General features: G+C 44.0%; 1 protein-coding gene across 2 annotated transcripts in view; it reads left to right on the plus strand.

The window, feature by feature from the left end:
- EEFSEC (eukaryotic elongation factor, selenocysteine-tRNA specific) overlaps positions 1-26012 on the plus strand; it is a 238360-nt gene that overhangs the window by 71456 nt on the left and 140892 nt on the right. For both annotated transcript variants that reach the window (XM_008159374.3, XM_054724344.1), the window contains exon 2: positions 20309-20516. In XM_008159374.3, the coding sequence (XP_008157596.1) occupies positions 20309-20516 (208 nt within the window). The remainder of the gene's footprint in view (positions 1-20308; positions 20517-26012) is intronic.

Raw genomic sequence — 26012 nt, forward strand, 5'->3', positions numbered from 1 at the left:
GAATGTTCCAGAGGCTTGGGTTTGGGGTTTAAAAGAGTGATTCTGGACCGGTATTCATTATAATAGCATTTATTGAATGTGTCCTACGTGGCAGGCACTGTGCTGTACAGTGGGTGGTCAGGATGGGGCCCCAGCCCTTTCAGAGTTTATAATCTAGTAGAGAAGCCAGACAAATAAGTAAGAACTGAGCCTCTTTCCTCCCCAAAGGCAACCATTTTCAACTTTTTTAGTGGATATTTTTTGTATAATCTTTAAAACATGTTATTATGCTATTTTTTTTTCTCAGCTTCAGACATTATTTGTAGCCTCCCTCCTAAGGAAGACAATAATTCTTCCCCTTCTCATCTGCTCTTTTCAGTTATAGACGGGCATTCTTTCATATCTTCAAAAAGCTTAGAGGCACTGCACTTTGGGAACACTACGCAGCTGAATAAAACCCAGTGCTTGCTGTCAGGAAGCTTACAGATAGTGAGGAGAGGGGCCTGTGAGCAGACAATGTGAGGATTAGTCATTCTGTATTAGATTTGAAGAAAGGGTGGGGCTGAAGTCCCCGGTCAGCTTGCCACCTCTGTGTCCAAGCTGGCTCACTCTGGCCGAGTGCTCTGGAGCACTCAGTGCTGTCCTGGCCCAACCACCATCCTCTTCCACTGGCCCACAGCAGCCACTTCCCAACTGGCCTCTTGCCTTTAATAATCCATTGTCCCCACTGAACTTTTAAAAAATATCACTCACCTAAAAAACTGCCATTGGCCTTCTGTTACAAGTGAGATAAAACCCAAGCTCCCTACTTTAGCCTTCAAGGATCCCTGTGACTCTGCCCCTCCTCTGTCAGCAACCTCCCTGCAGCTTGTTGTGCAGCCACTCAGACCTGTCCTCTCGCTGGGGCCTTCTCACTTGCCGTTTCCTCTGCTGCGAACACTCTTCACTTTCATCTTCCAAGGGAACTTTACTGGCTACTCTTTTTAAAAATATATATATATTTTTTATTGATTTTTTTACAGAGAGGAAGAGAGAGGGATAGAGAGTTAGAAACATCGATGAGAGAGAAACATCGTTCAGCTGCCTCTTGCACACCTCCTACTGGGGATGTGCCCGCAACCAAGGTACATGCCCCTGACCGGAATCGAACCTGGGACCCTTGAGTCCGCAGGCGGATGCTCTATCCACTGAGCCAAACTGGTTTCAGCTACTGGCTACGCTTTAGAATATCACCCCGCTGTACCCCACTACTCTATACCACAATCCTGTTTTATTTTCTGCATAGCTTTTATTTCTATCCAGAAGTGTCTGTGTCTCTCCCAGGAGAATGTAAACTCCATGAGGACAGGGACCCTGCTTGTTTTGTGAAACTATGGCATCTTCTTTAGAGTAGTGCTTGGCGCATGATAACCCACTGAACAAAAATGTACGGATGAAATTAATTTTGGAGTGCTCTTCCATTGAGCACTGTCACTGCCTTGCTGCCTGGGGCCATTAGTAAAAACATTGTCCTAGTTAAAGTTGTGTCCAGGAATATAGTATTGTTGCTAAATAGCACTTATGAGCATGCTATTTAAAAAGAACGACTACCAGTTATAATAATAGCAAACAAGGACACTTACTATGTGCAAGGCACTGTTCTGTGCACTTTATTAGAGTAACATGTATTTCTCATTCTCACACTATAGGATAGGCATTATTATCACCCCCATATTGCAGATGAGGAAACCAAAGACAGAATGCATAACTTAACAATGTCAAGCTGTATAAGCAATGGAGCTGAGATTTGAACCCAGATATTCTGGCTCCTGAGTCTGTGTTGTCATGCAGATGTGCCTGAGTTCCATCAAGGGAATATTTCTGAATTAGACCCACTACATCTCTAGAAGTGAAACTGGGGATAGTAGGAATCATTCCCACTTATTGAGCACTCTGTTATGGTGTTTCTAGGCTGTTGCAGTGTGGCCAGTGATGGTGCACAAGTGCTTGCAGACACAGAGGACATAAATGTCTTAAAATGTCAGATGATAGGGGCCTTTTCAGAGACCTCAGTATGTTCTCAGACAGATCTGAATGGCCAGGTTCTTTGAAGTTCCCCTGGTATATACGGCTATGGCTATTACTAGCCACACAGTCTGAGGATTTCTCCAGGTGCAAGAAGCTCCCTTTGCCATTCTCATAAGGATTTTCATGCCCTTCTTGTCTCTGCTTCTAACTCACTGCTCTGAAGTTCTGACTCTGTACCTGCCTGAAGTAATTGTAGAAACAATCCCAGCCTGTCCTTGAATGTGTACTGTGAGACCAGGGCAAGCAGAGATCAACTTCCCAGGAACATCCCAAAGCAGACCAGGCTTCAGGCCTATATTTCCTCTGTTGTACTCTATGCACATGATTGCCAGTTCTCATGATACCCCTCTTTGTGGGTGGGTGATGGGACAGATCAGCAGCCCAGATTGCCACGCTGGCAGAACCAGCGTTCGGATCCAGGTATTTCTGACTCAGAAAAGACAATATAATTCTGGTTATAGTTCTGTTCTCCAAAGTGACTTCCAGTTACTCCTAGTGCATTTAGTTTAAATCGGTGTTTTTGGTGAGAATGGCAAGTGTCCCTAACAGCAAGCCACACCCAGTCCCTTAGAGTTTACCGCATTTTTCAAACATACTCAAGATAGGGAGAATAAACTCTCATATACCCATCATGCAGATTTAATAGTTACTAAGATTTTGTCATGCTTGTTTCAACTATTCGCCCCCCCCCCCCACACACACACTTTTTTCTGAAGTATTTTAAAACAAATTCATAAGATCTCAAGTCATTTTACCCCTAATACTTAGGTATATATCTCTAAAAAATAAAATTTTCTTGCATAACTCAATGTCATTATTACACTAACAATAGTAATATCTTTGATATCTAATTCTTCATTCATATTCAGAATTTTCCAAGTTTTCTAAAAAAATATTCTTTAAGTATGGTACCTTTCTTTCCCCTCTACCCCCTGCCAAAAAGATACAGGCACACTTATATTCCAAGGTCCTTGATAATGGTGAGGAGCCTGAGGTTCTGAGATATAAATCAGCTCCCTCAGGTCAGGTGGTAATATTGGGACTTGAATCTACACCTCTCTTTCTGAGTTTTGTGTTTTATGCCCTATACATGGCTGCCTGGGAATGTTTACCCTGAGTAGGATGAAACATTTAACCTCAGCCTAAATCTATAGCCCACAGATGTAGGGGCTACAACTGGGAGAGGAAACAGGAAGATAAGTGCTATCCCAGAAAGCACACCCCGCACAGAGTGGTTTTTCTCTAGAAGATGGAACTGATTGCCACGGTGAGTCAAAACCATCTCCAGCCCTGGGCCAGTGTCGTTTCTTCTTTGGTTTTGTGTTTATTCTTAAGGACCTTTTTCTGTGGTAGGGGCAGTCGCAAGACCCCCTAAAATGAGGACACCTGGCTATAGGGAGCTCTGCGGGATTATGGAAGAGCATGGCCTTTAGGATCTTGGCTCTGCTGCTCACTCACTGTGTGTTTGGGCCTGGGAATTGACCTCTCTGCCAGAGCTTCTGCCTGTGGAAAAGGGAATTACAGTGCTTACCTTGCAAGGTTGTTATGAAGATTATGTGAACGTAGGTGCAAGTGTCCCTAACATGGTGCTGGGCACAGAGTAGTCTTTTATAAAGGGGAGCGCAATGCCATTTCTCTTTGCTGTGGAGGAGGATGGAGCACTGAGTCAGCACCAGCCACTACCCCTCAATCCCCTCTCCAGCCGGAGGAAGACCTCGTACATCCATTTCCTCTCTCCTCTGCTATTGTAGAAGAGGTCTGGGGGCAAGATATCCAGTATTTACAAGACTTGGGAGAGAAGAAGGGAAGGACAGTGCTCAGCACTTGTCCTGTGTCCTGTCACTCCTTCACCTGGTCTGGTGTGACACCCCTTTATAGACAGGGTGCTGAGCACAGAGAGGGGTGTGCCTCATCTTCTTCTCTACATGCTAAGCGTTATTTCTCATTTTAAATCAAGAAACCCAGTTCATTGATGCAAGAAGTTGGCAGAGATTGTTCTGGCTCTTGGGATATGCACAGGGACAGAATTCCACTTACAGTTGGGGCAGGAGCTCAGGGGTGATGGAAACGCTCTGTTTCAGCGAATATGCTGAGAACACAAAGGAAATGTTTGCATCCTTTTATAGTGACTAGAGTAAACATTTATTTCACCTTGGATGACACAGGGCCCAGGGAGCTGGACCAAGTGAGACAGATATGCTGTGAGCCACACGAAGGAAGGCATCAGAACCTGTTGGGCTAGAGAGGGTCTAATAAATTGTGTCCCTCACAAGGGACAGTGTTTTCTGTTCCTTGGGTGGGCTACATGTGCTATGCTCTTGAGAAGATTGGGAACAGCTGTCCTGATTTGTTGCAGTTGAGTCCTATCTGGTCCATGGGCCAGCGGTTGGCGCCTCTGGTCATTTCAGCCTTTTTCACAAAGCTCAAGGTGACTTGGCCCTCTCCACAAAGATCTAGGGCAGTGTTCGGCAAACTCATTAATCAACAGAGCCAAATATCAACAGTACAACGATTGAAATTTCTTTTGAGAACCAAATTTTTAAAACTTAAACTTCTTCTAATGCCACTTCTTCAAAATAGACTCACCCAGACCGTGGTATTTTGTGGAAGAGCCACACTCAAGGGGCCAAAGAGCCGCATGTGGCTCGCGAGCTGCTGTTTGCCGACCACGGATCTAGGGGAACCGCATGCTCAACATCCTCCATGAGGTTTTGGCAGCTGGGGCTTTCATAGCCTTCTGCTGTGTCCTCTGCCTAGACAGCCTCTTCCCTCAACTTTCTGCCTCTTCTTTTTCTTCAATTGCTAATTTCCCTCTTGTGTGCTTGTTTAGCAGAGACGTCTGATCTTACTTTGATGTACTGCAGTGTATTGATATTGCGGGTTTGTGTGTCTTCGCACCAGACTGTGAGCTCCTGGAGGGCAGGGACTGGGTCATACTTGTTCTGAAGTCTGGGACCCAGCCCAGGGGTAGCATACAGATGTATGCAGTAGAACAGAGCCAAACTGTTATTTCAGTGCCTGGGTAGCTGTTTTGCAAGTACTGTCTGAGGCATTTTGAGAAATTAATAGTGGGGAGGGGGAGCCCCTAAGGTGAACATGCTTGCCAGGGATGCTGGCCGGCTCTGCCCTCTGTGCTGTCCCTGTGGTCACCTGCTCAGGCATGCATGGTGGGCTCTACAGGGAAATGGGTTCCTGCTGCTCTTTCTGAAATGTGACTTGCCATGCCTTCTTCAGTCCCCTTTGTCTCCGTCCAGAAAAATGTCTAATTGTATCTTGAACTCATTTACATTGCTCGCTTCAATGGCCTCGCTTGGCAGCTGAGGCCATATGCTAATTCCACCCTTTTCATGAAGGAATTCTGCTGATTTTACTTACTTTTTATGGTAGATTTACCCCATCCTGTCTTTTTTTCTTCTGTTTCCCCAGAAACAGTTTCCTAAGTTCACTCTCTTAGGCTCTGCAACTCTGGTCTTGCCTTTCTAGCACCTTTAGCTGGCATTAGTCAAGAATACCCCAACTTGCTTTCTCTCCTTCAAAGGAGGGGTTCTCTGTGCTCTGGGGACCCATTTCTAGAAGACCTGTTTGTATCTGAGGCTTCGGCAACAACCATTGACCAGTTCTTCGATTTTGGGCAAGTGCTTTAACCTCTCTGTGCCTCTGCAAATTGGGGCTATTGATGTTAGGACCTATATTCTAGGTAAATGAACTAATACATACAAAGCACTTACCCATTTCATGTTAGCTATGAAGATAATGTTCATTTCTGCTGGAAAGGGCTTATACCAAGGACTCAGTGAGGACAGATAACTTCTACTCTAGAGAAAATTCCAGCCTGGTGCTCTGAGGTTTTCCTGTTTCATTTTTCCAGGAAAAAAAAAAAATCATTGTCTTAGCTTATTATTGGACTTTCTAGCTACGAGAAGTATTTTGAGATTCAACATGGGGATCTATGCTTGTAACCGTAGGGAAAAAAAATCCCACCAGAAAGAAAATAACATTGTCGGTCACTGTTTGGAGCTTTTATGTGCATTAACTCCCTTATAGTCCTATGAAGTAGGCACTTTTTTTTGTCACCCTGGTTTTACACAGTATTGCTACACTGTTATTGCTGTACTAGGTGAGGGTCTCAGTTCAGTTCAGAATGTTGGAGTGTAAGGAGCTAGCACTGCCTCTTCATTCGTTTGGAAGAGGCCAAGGCCAGGGAGAAAGAGAGCTCACCCTGTGGCCTCTGGTCTCACCTGCGGTATCACTCTGGGTTCTGGTTACACCAGAGAGCCACTGCCCTTTTCCTGTGGGGTGAACCCATCTTGGAAACCACCTTTTCCACCCCCAATAAGACCAAAATATGGGTCATAGGGGCAGCTGACTAATAGTTCCTTAGTGCTTTTCTGATTCAAACAGGTACTGGCCAAAGAAGCTGGATGTTTATTCTGTTTCTTCCAACTTTCCTTTCTAGAGAAAACTCCCTCCAGAGACCTCACACTGGCTGGTTTTGGCCCCTGGACATGTTTTATTTGGGCCATACAGTTTAAACATGTTTTTGAATTGGTTGTCAACATTTAAAAATTGGCAAATTTCACATAATAATCCAGATTTTTGGCTTCTCTTGAGAAATTGGAAGATCTGGCAATTTCAGGCCCACATTCCTGTCTGGCCATGTGGTCTGGAGCTAAGGAGAGACTGTCCCCTACAGTTTGGCACAGGAGTTTCTGTTCCCTCTAGTTTCACTTTTTGTCTTGCATCTAGCCCACCTCATGCAGTTCAGGTGCCCCAGGGCCCTGCAGGCTCTTATGTTTGGGAATACTACTCCTCACTGTCCCATTTTAGGACAGGCCTTTATCCAGCACTAGAATTTGTGAGAACTGGAACTCAGGCCCAAGTATAATGATCACTTCCACTATTAAGCACCTGCTATGTGCCAGACCCTGGGTTATGAGGTTTGCATGCATGGCCCATGAGCCCCACACTATTCTGTGAATAACATATGATCCCCATCTTGTAGATGGACACACTGTGGCTCAAGTATATAGAGCACTGGGACCAGGTCTCACTAGGCATGCAGGTAGGCGAAGCAGAAGTAGGATCTGGTGTGTTCCCTGCAAAGCCCTGTGTGTCTCCCTTCCCACACATTTGGCCCTCGTTCTCATGGTGACCTATACATCTGCAGGTGTTTCTCCTCACACCTCCCTCTAGGAAGGGAAGATGCATGTGCCCTGAAACCCAGGGGCCAACCTGCTCTTTGATATGGAAAGACTCCTGATGAAAGTCCCTTCAGAGTTTCCTTTTGGGATTACAGGAGACTTGTCTGCAAGAGAAATCCTCTTTGGTGCCACTTCAAGAGAAGGTCTCAGATCAGGCAGACCCAGGTTTGGCTCCTGGTTCTACCATGTTCTAGATGTGGGAGCTGTACAGTCTTGAAATGCACTGTCCCCTCTCTTATCTTCCCTCCCTCCCTCTTTCCTCCTCCCTTCCTTGCCTCTCCTCTTCTTCTTCCCCTTTCTACCCTCACTCCTTTTTTCTATCCCCTCTTCCTTGCCCTCCTCCCTCTCACTTAGTGAGCCCTTCATACTGTTTCTAACTCTTCTGATCCTCATATTTCTCATATGTAGATGGGCTGTTGCGTGTCACAGTCGCCAGCAAAATTTAGACCCCTGTTAATTTGTAGCTACTGTTATGAAGGATGAAACTTTCTTGTTCATTTTCACAATGGAAATCACATTGACAGGGCCCTAGAGTTACAGAGCTTTAATGAAAAATATTGACTTAAAAGGTAGCATTTTTCCCAAGGCACCTTGATAAAAGCATTGGGAAGACCTGGGATTACACTGAATTGCACAGATCTTTGTAAGGCCTGGCCCTCCTGTTTCTATGGATCAGGTATATTTTTTGTTCCAAGCACTATGTTAGGTGCACCACATAACTTCCTAAAAGGGTAGTAGTGGTTTTGACTAATTCCCATCTCCATTTTATAGATGAAGAAATGTGTCCATAGACTTTAGGTGTTTCATGAAAGACTCAACAGCTGGTAAGTGGAGCAGAGATTCAGACTCCAGTTGACCCTCTCCAAAGTTTATGCTCTTTACCCTCTGCTGTGGGGCCTGATTGTGACCTCTGCCCCAGAATTTGAGTGGACCCAGAGTGTCAGTGGCCACTTAACAAAGATTCAGGAATTCTCTGCCCTCCCCAAGTCCTGTTGTTCCTGGTTGATCAGCAAGCCCTCATGTTTATTGGATACTGTAGGGAGAGCTCCCTGGTTTCATTCTGAGATTCTGAGCTGTCCTTTTGAGTCCACCCCTGGCTGAGAGAACTGTAAGGGACTGGGTGGCCCATTGACAGGGTCTCTTTCCTAGTGTGTTTGTGACTCTCAGACATCCCTGTGAAGTTTACTTAGGCTGCTCTAGGATGGAGTTTCTTCATAATTTGCATTCCCATGTCTACCTCTTACTGCTTTGTCCAGAAGTTCTTGCATCCATATTTGGTGATTTGTCTCCGTTTCCCTCCCCCACCCCTGAGGTGTCTGCCAAAATCCTGTATAATTTGTATCATCTCCCAAGCTGTTACAGAATATGAGGGCCCAGGATAATTTAGTTATTTTTGAAAAAAAAAAATTCTTAGCAAAAGTAAAAAAGGAGGAGGAAGTTTTTATACTCACTGCATGAAATAGACAATATTTCCTGAAACAGGAGATACGAACCTCAAAGAATTTAAAATAAAACATTCATTTATTATTTTTTTAAAGAAGGTAAATGAGAAAAAAAAGTAGAATAGTCAGTCTTTTTATCCTAAGTACAGATGAAATTGATTAAACCTTAAATACTGGCCTCCACACACCCGGTTTATTAATTGAAGAATTTCCTCTTACCCAGAATGGGAAGTTCACATTAAAATCGAGCTTGCCCCTGAGTGGCAGTGACACTTGAGAACTGAACATTTTCCACAATCCTATTTTCTCTTCGGTGCTAGAGGAAATCCTAAAATGGTTAAAAGGGGGGAGGGGGATTGAGGGGAGAGAACAGAAACCGTGCATTTTAAGGAAGCCTTCTTTCATTTCCTTGTAAAGCATGAAATCAAATTACAGCTCATGGCCCACACTTATTTTATTTCTACATTTCAAATTCCATTTTCTGCTCTTTTTCACTGTTCCTGAACAGGAGTTTTACTGTTGTGCAAAGTCAGCTAAAAAGATTACTCCAGATGGACTATCATACAGTAGCTTAAAGAAGCAAAAGACAAACTGCCTGGTGAGGTCGGCAGCCCATAGCCCATGGTGCCGCCTCTGCCTCCACCTGGACAGGAGACAGTAGTAGCCACCATCCCTTGACCTGAGGAGGCAGGGACACCTCTGCTCTTCCTCTGATGCCTGAGCCTGCCTCTGCTCCTTTCCTGAGGAGGGCGCTGGGAGTGGTGTTCACTTCAGTGTCTCCTAAGGGTAGGCCACAGGCCTCTGATGAGGGATGGTGTGAGGCAGTGCCTGGTGTGATTAATACTCCTGCTTGACAAGGTTGCAAGGTCATGCCTCTTCCAATTCTCATCCAATCTCTCCCATTTTGTTGAAGAGAAAGACTTGATTTAGTGCTAGTGTAGTATCTTTTACAGCCTCTTGCCCCTCTTTAGCAGAGAGAACGAGAGAGCAGGCCTCAGGCTCAGAGCTTCAGCAGGCAGATCTAGTTAGCATTGAGTAACATTGTACCACATTCTTTTGTCTTTTTGTTTTATCTTTACAATTAACTTCTTATGTCAAGTTTAGTACATTTATTTTGGTGTAAAGTTTTTTTTTAATATAAGTATATTTGGGTTCAAAAAATGACTTAATTTAAACATACATAAGTAAATGCTAGTAAAGGTAGTAGTATCCATGGCTTTGATATACCTAGATTTAGGAATTGCTCTCTAGCAAGCCTGACCATGGCTGGTTATGCTGTGAGGACAAGTCTGTAGTTTCTACATTGATCTACGGAAGGATGAAACATCATTAACAGAATATCTTAATGACCTTTACACAGACATTATCAGGTATCTACCTTCATCTCTTTTCTGCTTCCACCGCTGGATTGTCATAACTTGTAGGATCAAATCCACCCTCTTTACAGAGTTTCCTAACAGGAGAGATGCATACCAAGAATGGTGCCTTAAGTGGTTTTATGGCATTAAAGGATGTTAACCCTGGTAAGAAAATTATCCCCTCTTCGGGGTTCTTTAAATTCGTGGATTATGTTAAGGAGGTCTCTGGTGCCTCTAGCTCCCATGTCTGGCTAGAACTTAGTAGCAGTGTTTTATTTTTCTTGTACTTTTAAAAAATTCTTTTACTCATGGTAAATAATACTGGTTTCCAGTGATACAAAGCTTTACTTTAAAAATAAATAGTATTTGAGTCAGTAATATGTGTACATGATTCAAAACTTAAGAGGTACAGAAGTGTGGACAATAAATGGATCTTCCTTACACCCCATCCCTGCTTACCTAGTTTACTTCCCCAGAGTCAAACTGCTATGACCAGTTCTAAAAATTTCAAGGACAGTGATTTCAGGCAAATACTTTAACATGTAAAATCTGTAGACATGGCAGTATACTGTGCACACACTTTTGGCAGGAGTACCTACTCAGGGGATATAGAGCCACTGTGTGCTTTTTAGCAGCTGTGTAATATTCTGTTATGTGGATAAACTGAAGCGTAGGTAACTGCTTCTCTCCTGACAGGCAGTCAGGTTGGCCCCATGTGATTGCTGTTGCAGACACAGTACAGTGATGTCCTTATATGTGCCTCATTTGCATGTGGGATGTGGTTGGTTACAGGTATGTGCATTTGCACCTTTGATGGCTATTACCAAAATGGCCTTCGAAGGGTTTTTGTCTCTCCCCCCATACCCTTAGCGGCAGGATTACCAAATGTTTTGAGGGATGACATGGCCCCTGGAGCTGTACAATTTGACTTTGAATTTTAGCCCCTTATCCCAGTCCTTTGACCTAATTTTCTCATCTCTACATGGGAGTTGTTCACAGGCCTGTCTGGAGGGCTTTGGGAGTCGGTGTGTGTAACCGGCAGTGCCTGGCAGGGCAAGGACTAACTGCTCCTCAGCTCCTTTTATTATGGTCACAATAATTTTGTCAACCCTCTAGGTAAAATCTAGAATCTCAGTGTAGTTTCAGTATGCATTTTTATTGTTATTGGTGAGGTAGGGCATCCTATTATATGTCTGAACTAAGTGTATTTCTTTTCTTTGGCCCTGCTTCCTGTCTGACTTCCCTTCAGCTGCCCTGGCCTCCTTGCTGATTGTCTGACACCCTGACATCCCATAGGGTCTTTGTACCCACCCCTCTGTCTGCCTGGAATGCTCTTCTTCTGGTTAACTGCCAGCCCCGTCTTCTGTGAGGCCTGGCTCAGATGTCTCTCCTTCTCAGTGAAGCCTGTCCTGATAGTCCGATTTAAAACGTCAGCCTGCCTGCCCCTCATACATTCCTGAGCCTTCTTCTCCTGCTCTGTTTTATCCCCAGGACACTTATCATCTTCTCCCTTCCGTGAGATTCATGAATTAGGTGTATTGTGTGCTTTCGGCCATACCTTCGGCCATACCTTTCGGCCATACCTCAGTGAGCCCTGCTTGTTAAGGATAGAGGTTGTTGCCGGTTCTCATCACTAGGGTTTTGGCAAGGAGGAGCTCAGTGAATGTGTTGAGTGTTACCTGTCTATTGATACTGTTTCTATTTTTCAATGGATTGTTGCTCTTTATATTACCAACTAGAGGCCCAGTGCACGAAATTTGTGCACGGGGGAGGTGTTCCTCAGCCCAGCCTGCACCTTCTCCAATCTGGGACATCCCTCTCACAATCCAGGACTGCTGGCTCCCAACTGCTTGCCTGCCTCTGCCTGATTGCCCCAAAGCACTTCTGCCTGCCAGCCTGATCACCCCCTAACCACTTCCCTGCCAGCCTGATCGACGCCTAACTGCTCCACGGCCGGCCCGGTTGCCCCTAACTGCCCTCCCTTGCTGGCCTGGTCACCTCTAATTGCCCTCCCCTGCAGGCCTGGTTGCCCCCAACTGCCCTCCCCTGCTGGCCTGGTCTCCCCCAACTACCCTCCTCTGCTGGCCCAGTCACCCTAACTGCCCTCCCTGCTGGCCTGATTGCCCACAATGCCCTCCCCTGCAGTCCTGGTCCCCCCCAACTACCCTCCCCTGCTGTCCTGGTCCCCCCAACTTCCCTCCCCTGCTGTCCTGGTCTCCCCCAACTGCCCTCCTCTGCGGCCCAGTCACCCCTAACTGCCCTCCCTGCTTGCCTGATCGCCCACAACTGCCCTCCCCTGCAGGCCTGGGTCCCCCACAACTGCCCTCCCTTGCTGGCCTGTTCTCCCCCAACTTCCCTCCTCTGCTGGCCTGGTCACCTCCCAGCTGCTCTCCTCTGCTGGCCTGGTCACCCCTAACTGCCCACAACTGCCCTCCCCTGCAGGCCATCTTGTGTCTTGGAGTGACAGTCAATTTGCATATTACTCTTTTATTAGACAGGATTTGAAGAAGTGTTTAAACATTAATAAAAGTAGTCTTTTCCAGTATTGTGCATTTTAAGCTTCTTTCCCCAGTCATCTTTGGCCTTCATAATTTTTTTTCTATGCAGAAATATTTGATTTTTATGTTAAATTTGTCCATCTTCCTTTTTACAAAATGTTTCTGGGTTTTGTGTCTTACTAGGTGTTTTTTACTTTTAAGATTATAAAAAGTTCTGTCTTGTTTTCTTCCAATACTTTTCCAGTTTTATATGTTTTAATGTTTAAAATTTTGATCCATTTGGAATTTATTTTGATGCAATGTGTAAGGTAGAGATCCACTTTTAGTTTTATGTAGACAGCTACCCACTGTCCCTGTGTCACTGTTGTATGCTTTCCCCAATTTACAAATGTGGACATTGAGGCCCAAAGAAGGAAGGTTACTACCCAAGGTTTCACAGCCAGCAAACCTCACTCTGCACCACTGCCCGCTCTCAGTTCTGTAGTGTTTTGCCACGAGTCTCCAGCATCTATTGTGCTTTGGCTTTTCTTCCTTTTGGCAGGGGTCCAGCACCTCTGTGTGTCAGCTGTCCTGTCTGAGGCTGTTTATTTTTTTCTTGGTTCTTTACATCTTTTTGTTTCCTCTATTTCTGCACTGCTAACATTGCTCCCATTGTTCTCCTGGGTTTCTTTTTTTAAAAATTCAATTTATTGGGGTGACATTGGTCAATAAGACTATATACGTTTCAAGTGTAAAGTGTTCATCACTCAAAGTTTAGTCTTCTGTCACCATATATTTGACCCCTTTACCCTCTTCAGTCTCTCTCCCTATCCTTTCCCCCTGGTACCGACCATACTGTTGTCTATGTTAATGAGTTTTTTGTTTTGTTTGTTCATTTGTTGCTTTTAGTTTTCTATCTCACATATGAGTGAAATCATTTGGTTCTTGTCCTTTTTTCTCTGACTTATTTTGCGTAGCACGATACTCTCCACATCTATCCATGTGTCGCAAATGGCAGAATTTAATCTTTTTTATGACTGAGTAGTGTTCCACTGTATTTATGTACTACATCATTTTTATCCAATCATCCATTGAAGGACATTTGGGTTGTTTCCATGCCTTGGCTACCACGAACAATGTTGCAACAAACATAGGGGTACATACATCTTTACGAATAAATGTTTTCACATTTTTTGGGTATATACCCAGAAGAGGTATTGCCGAGTCATATGGTAGTTCTAGTCTTAGATTTTTGAGGAACCTCCATACTGTTTTCTATAGTGGCTGTACCAATATACATTTTTCCACATCTTCTCCAACACTTGTTACTTCTGGTCTTATTGATAATAGCCATTCTAACAGGTTGTATCTCATTGTGGTTTTATTTGCATTTCCCTTATAGCTAGTGAAGTTGAATACCTTTTCATATATCTGTTAGCCATTTGTGTGTTTTCTTGGGAAAAGTGTCTGCTCTGGTCCATTTTTAAATTGTGTGTTGTTGTTGAGCTGTACCATATAAGTTCTTTATGTATTTTGGATATTATCCCTTTTTCGGAGGTATTATTTGCAAATATCTTCTCCCATTCAGTTGGTTGCTTTTTTGTTTTGTTGATGATTTCTTTTGCCCTGCAGAACTTTTTAGTTTGATGTAGTCCCATTCATTTATTTTTGCCTTGCTTCCATTGCCTTTTGGGTCAAATTAATAAAATCCTCTCTGAGACCATGGTCATAAGTTTAGTACCTATGTTTTCTTCTATGCATTTAATTGTTTTGGAATTATATTTAGATTTTTGATTCATTTTGAGTTAATTTTTGTGTATGGTATCACAAATAGCAGTTTACTTTCATTCTTTTACATATGACTTTCCAGTTTTCCTTCTGGGTTTCTTTAGATGGTGATAAATGTACGTTCTGCTTCCTCCTGAAGGACAGTACCTCTGGTTTTGGATGTGTTCTGGAGGACACTGGCAGTTTGCCTTAGCACCTTTTCGGCTCTTCTTCCTCTTCTCATCTTCAGGGCCTTTCCACCTGCTCTTCAGGATGCTGTGGGGTTCCTAGGAGACTCAGGAATGCAGGACCCTGTCAATAGAAAAAGCAGACATTTTGAAATCAGACAGCCTAGGTTCTAGCTCTGCCTCTGCTGTTCACTCTTGTGTGACCAGACCTCAGATTACTCTCTATTAAAATGGGAGAGTCTCCTCTGCATAGGGTTGTGGTGAGGGTCAGAGCTAAGGCACATCAAGCGGAAGTCAGAAGCTGATATGCCATCCAGAGCCAGGCTGGCAGTATAAAAGCCAAAATAGCAGGCAATAGAGAGTTGTGTGGATCAGAGTAAAATTGGGAATATATCACTATTCTCAAGGGGCAGCTGCTTCACAGCCATTTTAGAGGCAGACCCAGTGCTGTCATTATCTGCTGTCTCATAAAGATTTTTGTGTGTTCTCTCTTGAATTGTAAGTGTTGGTAATATGTTCATATTCTCAGAGGCACTGTGCAGGCTAAAGAATGCTCTTTTCCAATTTTGCACATCTTAAGTGTCAGTTTGCAACTAGTGAGTGAAGTCCCAAGCCCAGGGCTTGGCACCAGGCCAGCTCCCAATCTATGGTGGCTGTTGCTTGGAGTGTGACAACATTTTTTGGGTTTCTTGTTGATTAAGCAGCTCACTGCTTCCACTTGTTGCTAGGTCAGCTCCATTCCTGCTTGTTACCTGTGGTATTTGGAATACCTGAAATATGCTCTTCTTTTGGTCCATTTGGTGGTGTGGCATGGTTCTCCTACTCGCGTGTCTCCTGGCCGGTCTGGGGGAATTTAGCAGGATGTTTGTGGAGGAGCATACCTTTGCAGGCCTGGTTAAAACAATAAGGATTTCCTATCTTTTGGTGGACACCGTGTTCTAGGCTGTTGGCTGCCACTCACCAAAGATCCCTGCGAGGGGCTCATGGATACCCCTGGATTTGGGGGAGGAATTGTTAATATTTGTTTCACGTTGTTAATATTCCTCCTCCTCCTCCTCCTCCTCCTCCTCCTCCATTAAAGGGTGCGGCCGGGGGGCGGGGAGGGGGGGCTTTGTGTATATGTGAATCATAGGGAAGGAGATGGCCACTTGTGGGGGCTCTTACTAAGTTGTGCATTATGATACAAATACTAATTCTGTTTTTATTTTTGAAATGATTAAAATATATAATTACAGAATTGGAAATTTCAAAACTGAGAAACTTTAACCCTGTTATAATTACTCTGCAAACCTTTAAAGCAGTGATTTTCAATCACTGTGCCATGGCACACTGGTGTGCTGCAAGAATTTTAAAACACCTGACTAGCCTGGCGGGCTTGGCTCAGTGGTTGAGCATCGACCTATGAACTAGGAAGGAGGTCAGGGTTTTATTTTCGGTCAGGGCACATGCTCGGGTTGTGGGCTTGATCCCCAGTGGGGGGCGTGCAAGAGGCAACCAATCAATGATTTTCTCTCATCATTGATGTTTCTATCTCTTTCTTCCTCTCCCTTCCTTTCTGAAATCAATAAAAATATTTTAAAAATAAAATAAAAAAAAATAAAATCACCTGACTATTTAGTTAGGCACTGACGTCTTTTCCCTTATGTTGTCAAATTAAAAAATGACAACAGCCAACCTAACAATAGCTACCCAGTGATAATGAATCAAAATTATACCTATTTTTTTTGTTGTTGGATTGGCAAAAACTTCATTTGTTGGTGTGCCACAGAATTTTAGTAATTAGTTTATGTGTGCCATGAGATGAAAAAGGTTGAAAATCACTGCTTTAAAGAATGCTATAGTAAGTAGAACCAGATGAAAAGCTCTGATAGATTGAGAAATATAGAGGGTCATTTGTACACTGCAAGTTTTTGACTTGTGTTTCCCACCCACTCTCCCTGGTCTCAGTATGATTTCCTTCTCTGGGTTCGTGGGAATTGGGAAGGACACTGTTTGATTCATTCTGTGGCAATACTAGGGATTTTGAAAAAGACAAGATGGGCCAGTTATGTCACTTCCTGTCGTCTGATCAAAAGTTTGATGAAGAAATGGAGTAACAAAAAGCTGCTTCCAGGCAGCCGGGCAGTTGCCTGATGGTGACCCCAGTTTCCAGTGGTGCCCTGGTTCTCAGTAGGTCCAGTCAAATCACTGTGACCTTTGGTCTCCTTAGAAATCCCTGATGTTGGCTGCGCTGCAACAGTCTGCTCGAGAGGCTGGCCTTTGGAGCAGAGCTGTGTGCTCCCTGCAACAAAGGCGGCTTGTGGATGTTAGAGCGAGGCCATAGAGAAAATCCCCATGGGCCTCGGAGGGTTTGGATCTGTCTGCACTTATCTTTTCTGGGTTTGTCAGTTCACTTTTATTTCCCATCTCCAAGATCCCAACAGGCATCAGATGGGAGGTGGACTAAATACTTATACATCATCCTTCCCCTCTGGCCACTGGGCCAAGAGAAGGCACTCCTGGATAGCTTTATAGACTAATAGGAAATTGAATTTCAGAGGAAAGAAACCAATTCCTGGTAAAGAAAGTGGAGGAGGTAGGGGAACTGTTGTTTGCTCAGTCAGTCCAACAAAGATTGATTAAGCTGTGCCTGAGCTGGGTCTTGTGCTGGTTGCTACGAATACAAATTGAAATCCAGGCCTTGGTCTGTGAGCTCTCAGTGTGGGGGGGGGTGGGGTGGGAAGGAAGGGTGAGGGCAAGTAAGGTTTGGGCAGAGAGGAACAGGAACAAAAGCAATTCAGGGAAGGAGTGAGAACTAGCATGGGTTGTGCCTCAACTCTCAGTGTAAAGTGCAGGCTGGGTGAGGAGGCTAGAGGGGCTCTGGTCCCCATTTGCAAGGACAAGTTGTGTATGACATGTGGGTACACCAGAGTTCAGATCTTTTCTCTATCCCTTATTTGATGAAGAACCCAGTGCAGTCACCTAACTTCTCTAAGCCCGGTTTTCTCATTTGTTAAATGGGTCAATAATAGTTTGGGTGAGGTAAGGGATAACATTTAGGTTTTAGAGGGAGCCTGGGTAGTTGGAATTACTCTTGAAACAAGGTTCATAAATCACTCTTGGGGTATAGTAGCCTTAACTCTCTGGGTACAGCTTTGCCCACCGGCGTTGGGGGCCACTGAGCCAGTCACTAGGGCCGTTCTGCTGTGAAGTCTTCGCTGACAAGTGCACAGAGGCTGAGAACCCAGGATGCACATCTTTACTGCTTATCAGCAGGCTTTGTCCCATCCTGCTGCCTCAAAACCTGGCCACATAGCACTGTACTAGTGACAGGCTGGAGAACATGTGGAGAGACCTGAGGTGGGTGGGGCTCAGGCTAATGTGTGTGTGTGTGTGTGTGTGTGGGTGGGGGGGGGCGGGGGCACCCCGGAGCTGAGCGAGGAGCATAGAGAAGGGCTCTGTGAAGTGCAGTGTGATCCTTGGCACGGGGAGAGTGTTCAGCACTGTGAGGTAAAAGGGGCGCCGGCGAAGCCACACCACAGAGATTGGTTTTAATCATAGACAGTGGGGGCTCTTAGCAGGAGAATAACACAGTCAGGTCAGTGTCTTACTTGATATTTATGTATTTAACATTATAATTTTATTTATTTCTGAATGGATAGTACACACTCCTGTTTAAAATGAAAAGGTACAGAAGACTCTACAGTCAGGATTTTTCTTTCTGCTCTTGTCCCCTGTCTGTCTGTCACCTAGCTCTTTTCCCAACAGACAACCAAAAGTTATTTGTTTCTTTTATATTCCTTCAGAGATATTTTATGCATAAAGAAGCAGACACTCATATACAACACACACACACACACACACACACACACACACACACACACATCATCTCCTTTTAACACAAGTTAAATTGTTCTACTCCTTTTCTCACTTATTTACCCTGGAGATCATTCTGTAGTGCTATAGAAAGAGATTCTTCATTATTTTTAATGGCCACATAGTATTCTTTCACATGGTTGTAGCATTATTTTTACCCTGTCCTCTACTGATGGATATTGCAGGGTTTTCAACTGGAATAAGCTTGCTATAAGGACATTTTACATGTATGTGAGCTTGGTTGTGTCAAAGATTATGTACGTTTGAGAGCTGTTTCCAACTTGTTCTTCATAGAGGTTGTGCTAATTTAACCTCTTCCCACCCTTCCAACAGTGTATGAATCAATTATGTATCTTTAGAAAATTCTTTTTGGGAGCCTGCTTGGAGGATGGATTTCAGAGGGACAAGTTGAGGTGACCCATTAAGGAACAGCTGACATGGGCCTGACATGGGTCATGGGAATTGGAGCTGGAACAGAGATGGATTCCAGGGGCGAGTTGGTGATTCAGTAGAAATGAGACAATTTTTCAGATGAGATTTTATAGGCCTCAATTATTTTTGTTGTTAATCCTCACCCGATATTTTTTCCATTGATTTTTAGTGAGAGTGGAAGGGAGGGGAAGAGACAGTGAGAAACATCGATATGAGAGAGACACATTGATTGGTTGCTCTCGCACATGTCCAACCAGGGTTGGGGATTGAGCCTACAACCAAGGTATGTGCCCTTGACTGGAATCAAACCCTCAACCCTTCCGTCTGCAGGCCGATGCTCTATCCATTGAGCCAAACCAGCTAGGGCTGGACTCAATTGCTTAAAAAGATGAGTCTGCTGTACATAATTTGTCCTGTTCATGGTAGATGATAGAATCACTGTCCCTGCTATTGTTCAGCTCAACTGTGGCTGTGTATTTAGGCCATACTCACAATCTGACATGCATACACACACATGTGTGCACACGCACATACACATGCATGCACACACATACATGCACATACTAGTATATGTACATACACGTATGATGTTCTGTTGATATAGTTGAATGCTCCTACTCTGCCCCCCGAAAGAACAGGAAGCCCCCAGCCAGCACAGAAAGGACCGAAGAAGTGAGTAGATAACAGTTCAGTCAAGCAAGAGATGATCATGAGGAAACCACAAGTACTATGAGGAGAAGGCCCAGAAGCCATAGAGGAGATGCCCTTTCCCCACCCAAACTCCTCCTTCACTTTTTTTTTTAAATGAATTTCTGAATTTCTCTTGTTTAAGCCACCAAGTCTGTGGTTTTTGTTGTTTTTAAATATATTTTTATTGATTTCAGAGAGGAAGAGAGAGAGAGAGAGAGCTAGAAACATCAATGATGATAGAGAATCATTGATTGGCTGCCTTCTGCACACCCCTACTGGGGATCAAGCCCACAACCCGGGCATGTGCCCCTGACTGGAATTGAACCCAGGACCCTTCATTCCACAGGCCAATGCTCTATCCACTGAGCCAAACCAGCTAGGGCTCTCCTTCACTTTTTTAGTCCTTCTCTCCTATCTCTTTGCAAGGGCAAATCTCTAGGCATTTGTCAAGTCTAACACTAAGCTTTTTTCTGCTTATATTTTCCTATGTCGGATGGAATGAAATGATAGGATTGGTGCAATACAAAGTCATGGGTTTTTGAGTCACTCAGCCCTGCTCAGGCTAGCTGTGTGGCCTGGGCAAGCTCTCTTTTATAGGCCTCAGTTTTCTGATCTCTAAATGGGGTAACACACCTGCCCTTCATGTTAGTTATGAGGATTCAGTGAAATCTTGTAGGTCAAAGCATGTCACCTGTGGCCTGGTGCTAGGAGATATGTGATCATTGTTCATTTCCCACTCTGCCCACTTTTAATACTTTAATTTGGCCGGTTTTGCCTGACCTAGGTCATTGGGCAGCTTTCTGAGCTCACCTCTCCCTTTTCCATTTCTAATCTTGTCTTTTCTCCTTCCAGGGGCCCAGATCATTGATCTGATGATGCTGGTCATCGATGTGACCAAGGGGATGCAGACCCAGTCAGCAGAATGCCTTGTGATTGGACAGATTGCCTGCCAGAAGCTGATTGTGGTGTTGAACAAGACGGACCTCTTGGCTGAAGGAAAGAAACAGGCAGCGATAGATAAAATGACCAAGAAAATGCAGAAGACCCTGGAGAACACCAAGTAGGTTTGCCAATGAGAGGAAGGTTCACATACACAAGCAGGCTTCAGGGCACACACAGATTGGGAGGCAGCTGTCAACACTGGGTCCTAGTAAGTGGGATATCACCTGGCCCTTGCTTGCATGAAGGGTAAAGGCTAAGGTGCTATTGCAAGAGACCCAACAGTTACAGAGGCATAAAGAAGCAAGAAGTTGATTTTACAGGTATTTTCCTAACATGAGCAGTGTGTGGTTTTGCTCTGCATGACGTTTAGAGAAACCCAGGTTGCCTCCATCTTGCTGGCCCTCCACTGTAGGGTGTGTTCTTGTTCATGTGGTCAAAGTGGGCACAGGCAGTGCTGTGTTCATGTTTGCAGTAAGGTCTAGTGTGTAGGACCTGGACCTAGAAGGGGCAGGTGAAATTCTGTTGGTGAGGACTCCATCCTTCCTGCTCATTTAGCTAGGGACTGTATTCCCTCACTGTCTGTTTAGCTGCAACTGGAGATATGAGTTGAAAAGAAGATATGAGCTCTGGTGGATGACTAGATGTTTCTGTTACAGAGGTTTATAAAATTGGATGGTTATACAGATGAATGGACCGATGGACATTGTTGTGCTGGGGGTACTGTGAAAGGTCAGATGACAAAAGGACCTTTGTTGTATTTCGTGCTTAGGAATTTATAGTTTTATCTTATGGAAAGTCGGGAGTTAAAGAATTTTGTACAGGGGACTGACTGAAAGAGGTTTCCCTCCCATGTAGAGATGGCTGGCTCTAGGTGGAAGGATGGCGTGGCAAGTAGGATCTGGAGGCAACAGAGAGAGAGGTGGGGAGAGGTCATGGTGGTTTTTCCAGGGAGAGAAGTTTGGCTCAGAATCAAGGTAGTGGAGGGAGGGGAGGGTGAACTAGGGAGATCCAGCAGATCTTGTCAGGCTATTGGCTCTGTCTACAATCAGCACATTCTGATAGGAGAGGTCCATGGGGGAAGAAAGGTGACAGTGCTACTAGGCAGGGTGGGGCTGGGGGTGTGTGGAGACTATGGGACAGAAGCCACCTGGTTGCTCAGGTGGTCAAGGAAATGACTAATTCCAATGTGGTCTCAAAAATGAGAAAACATCCTTGTTGAGCACACAGTGATGGCAATCTCATTGTTTTATCAATTCCTCTCTTCTTCTCTGGGCCAGCACTTTTTGATCAATACTAAATAGTGGTCACCAGGAGACACAATGCTTCCTCTGTGCTATGCAGCCTGAGACAATGTCCTGCTACTTCCACCTCTCCTTCTCCTGCCTGTGGAGGGCAATCAAGTAGAGTGTTTTTGTTTCCCTATCATAAAGATTGATATGCCTTCCCATTTATGACTTTTTTTTCAGATCCAACACCTGCAGTTCTCCCTCAGAATTCTCAAGTTGATTAAATTAAAGCTCCAGGCCTGTGAATGGGCCAAATATGTCATAAAAGATTTCCTAGCGCTGCCTTTTGTTAGCAAAATTCATCAATCCGATAAAATCGACACATTTAGATAAGTGTTGCATAAAAATTCAGACTTTGTTATTCCCAACGGAAGTGGATATGAGACTGTAAAAAGGAAGATAAAAAATTATATCTTCTTTTTTAGTGAGTTATTTGATTCCCTACCGTTTTATTTACTTGTCAGAAAGGGGAGAACAGGTCCTTTGGACTTCTGCATAAAAACCTAACACAATGTCAGTATCATTTGCTATATAAACAAGACCTTCTGGGATGGGCTTAGGGTACTTTTAAGGGTGAATTAATATTGATTATTCCAATTAATTAAATTAAATTCTTACTTGCAAGTTTAAATTATATTCTATTTTAGTTTATTGGTTGAATGTCAAATTGTGGACTTTATCACTCATCCAGAGGAAATTATCCATCTGAGGGGCCTTGAAACCTGTCCTCATTCAGCACCCAAAGGGCTGGGAGAGAAACTCAGATAAATGAAAGGACTGATACCCTGATGTGTTGTAGTTAGTGAGCTCAGTGGGCCTGTGGCCAGGTCAAGGTGAACCCCTTCCTAAGAAAACATTAGTTCTTACCTCTGTGCAACAGTGAATTTCTTCAAATCATTTTAAGTGATGGTTTCCTTTTCTTATGGTCCCTTGTTGAGTAAATCCTTTGTAAATGCTGGTCCAAATGTAAAGAAATTTTCTATCAGGTAGGGAAAAATTTGGGCTGGAGAACTATGTACTGTATGTATTAAATCCTGAAGTGTTAAAACCTGAAATATTTTTCTTCCTATCCAAAGAATAATTGAAAGAAAATTTGGAAAATAGAGAAAAGTGATTAAAATAAAGAGGAGACCACCCAAAGTTTTCTTATCTCAAAATAGCCGCTGCTGACGTTTTGGTTTATTTCATTCCTATCTTTTCACTATGCATAGTATTGCCCCTCACTTTTTAAATTTTAGGAAAATATACATAACATAATATTTCTTATTTTAACTGTTTGTAAATGTACAATTCAGTGGCATCAAATACATTCACAAAGCTGTGTATTTATCACACTGTCTATACCGAAAACTTTTCCATGATTCCCAACATAAACAATAACTTCTCTTCTCTCGCCCCTCTCCAATCCTCTGATAGCCTTTATTCTGCTTTCTGTCCATATGAATTTGCTTATTCTAGGTACCTTATGTAAATGGAACCATACAATACTTGGCCTTCTGTGTTTGGCTTATTTCACTTAGTATGATGCTTTCAAGATCCATATATGTTGTTGCATGTGTCAGAATTTCATTTCTTTTAATAGCTGAATACTATTCTATTGTGTTCATATACCTTATTTTATTTATTCGTTCATGTATTGATGGACTCTTGTGTTGTTTCCTTTTGGTTATTGTGGATAATGCTGCTATAAACACTGGTGTACAAATATCTATTTGAATACCTGCTATCAATTCCTTTGGGTATATCCTCAGGAGTGGAATTGCTGGGTAATATGGTAATTCTATGTTTAACCTTTTACAGAACCACCAAACTCTTTCCCATAGTAGCTGCACCATTTTACATTCCCTTTAGCAATGCATAAGAGTTCCAGCTTCTCCACATCCTTGCCAACACTTATTTTCTTTTAAAAATAGTTATCCTAGCCAAAACCGGTTTGGCTCAGTGGATAGAGCGTCGGTCTGCGGACTGAAGGGTCCCGGGTTCGATTCCGGTCAAGGGCATGTACATTGGTTGCGGGCACATCCCCGGTGGGGGGTGTGCAGGAGGCAGCTGGTCGATGTTTCTCTCTCATCGATGTTTCTAGCTCTCTGTCCCTCTCCTTTCCTCTCTGTAAAAAATCAATAAAATATATTTTTTTAAAAAAATAGTTATCCTAGTAGGTATGAAGTGGTATCTCATTGTGGTTTTGACTTGCAGTTCCCTAATGACTAATAATATTGAGCATATTTTCATGTTATTATTGGCCATCTATATGCTTTGGAGAAATATCTATTCAAGTCCTTTGCCCATTTTTTAATTGTGTTGTTGAGTTGTAGTTCTTTATATATTCTGGACATTAATCCCTTGTCAGATATGTGATTTGCAAATGTTTTCTTCCATTCTATAGATTGTCTTGTCACTTCTTGATAATATCCTTTGATGCATGAAAGTTTTTTAATTTTGATGAAAAATAATTTATTTATTTTTTCTTTCTGTTTTGGCATTGCATGAGATTGTTGCCAAATCCAATGTTATGAAGATTTTCTTCAGTTTTTTTTCTAAAAATTTTATAGTGTTAGCTCTTAAGTTTATTTAGCTCTTTGATCCAGTTTTATTTATTTTTTTATATACAGTATTAGTTAAGGGGCCCAACTTCATTATTTTGCATGTGGATAGATAGGTTTTCCGGCACCATTTGTTGAAAAGACTGCCCTTTCCCCCTTTACTCTTGTCAGAAATCATTTGACCATATCTGTGTGGGTTTATTTTGGATTCTTTAATTTGTTTCATTGGTCTATGTGTCTGTCTTTATGCCAGTACCACACTACTTTGTTTACTGCTTTGTAGTAAGTTTCAAAGTATGGAAGTTGAGTTGAGTCTTCCAACTTTATGCTTCTTTTTCAAGATTATTTTAGCTATTTGAGGCCTCTTGCAAATCCCATGTGAACTTGAGGAGATCCATTTCTACAAAAAAGTATTTCCATTTCTACAAAAAACAGTTTTTAGAATTTTATTCAGGATTGCAATGAATTTGTAGATCACTTTAGGTAGTATGAACATCTTAACAGCATTAAAGCTTCCAATCCATGAACACAGACACCTTTCCATTTAGTTAGATCTTCTTTAATTTCTTTCATTAATGTTTCATAATCCTACTAGTGGCCCGGTGCACGAAATTCATGCACGGGGGAGGGGGTGTTTCTCAGCCTGGCCTGCACCCTCTCCAATCTGGGACCCCTCGAAGGATGTCCTACTGCCGGTTTACAGGGATCGGGCCTAAACTGGCAGTTGGACATCCCTCTCACAATCCGGGACTGCTGGCTCCAGCCGCTCACCTGCCTGCCTGCCTGCCTGCCTGATTGCCCCTAACCACTGTGCCTGCTTGCCCCCAAATGCCCCCCACCAGACTGATCACCCCCAACTGCCCCCCCTTGCTGGCCTGTTCACCCCAACTGCCCCCCTTGCTGGCCTGCTTGCCCCCACCTTCCCTCCCCACTGGCCTGCTCACCCCCAACTGCCCCCCTGCTGGCCTACTCACTCCAAACTGCTCCCTCCCCATCCTGATCACCTCCAACTGACCCCCACTGATGGCCTGCTCACCCCCAACTGGCCCCCCTGCTGGTCTGCTTACCCCCAACGGCCCCTGCTGTCCCATCACCCTCTGGCGATCCAAGTTCCCAGCCCCTCCTTTCTTTCTTTCTCTTTCTTTTTTTTTTTAAGCGCCTCCTTGAGCGGAGGCCAGGGCCTGCCAGGGTGGGCTGGAAGCTTGGCTTCCTCCATCACCGGGGGCAACCCAAGCCTCCTGCTTGCTCCAGCTCTGTGGCCGCCGCCATTTTTCTTGGGATTTATTTATCTTCTATAATTGAAACTTTGTAGCCTTGAGCGGAGGCCAGGGCCAGCCAGGGCGGGCGGGAAGCTTGGCTTCCTCTACTGCCAGGGCAACCCAAGCCTCCTGCTTGCTCCAGCTCTGTGGCCAGCCGCCATCTAGGTTGGGTTAATTTGCATACTCGCTCCTGATTGGCTGGTGGGCATGGCCTGGTATAGCAGAGTGATGTTAATTTGCATGTTTCTCTTTTATTAGTGTAGATATAACAAAAGCCTAATATGCAAATCGATCGAATGGCAGAACTACCAGTGGAATGACCAGTTGCTATGATGTGCACTGACCACCAGGGGGCAGACACTCAATGCAGCCCACAGGCCTCAGGCCAGCCAAGGCAGGTGCCAGTGGGGGCTCCCCAATCGCTCCGCAGAGAGAGGTGACCCGGGAGGGAGGGGGTGGCGGCGAGCAGGTGGCGCCAGGCCAGTCAAGGTGGGTGCCAGCAGGGAACCCTCCTCTCCCCCCCAAT

Source organism: Eptesicus fuscus, chromosome 12, assembly GCF_027574615.1.
Source record: "Eptesicus fuscus isolate TK198812 chromosome 12, DD_ASM_mEF_20220401, whole genome shotgun sequence".
NCBI classification, from domain to species: Eukaryota; Metazoa; Chordata; class Mammalia; order Chiroptera; family Vespertilionidae; genus Eptesicus; species Eptesicus fuscus.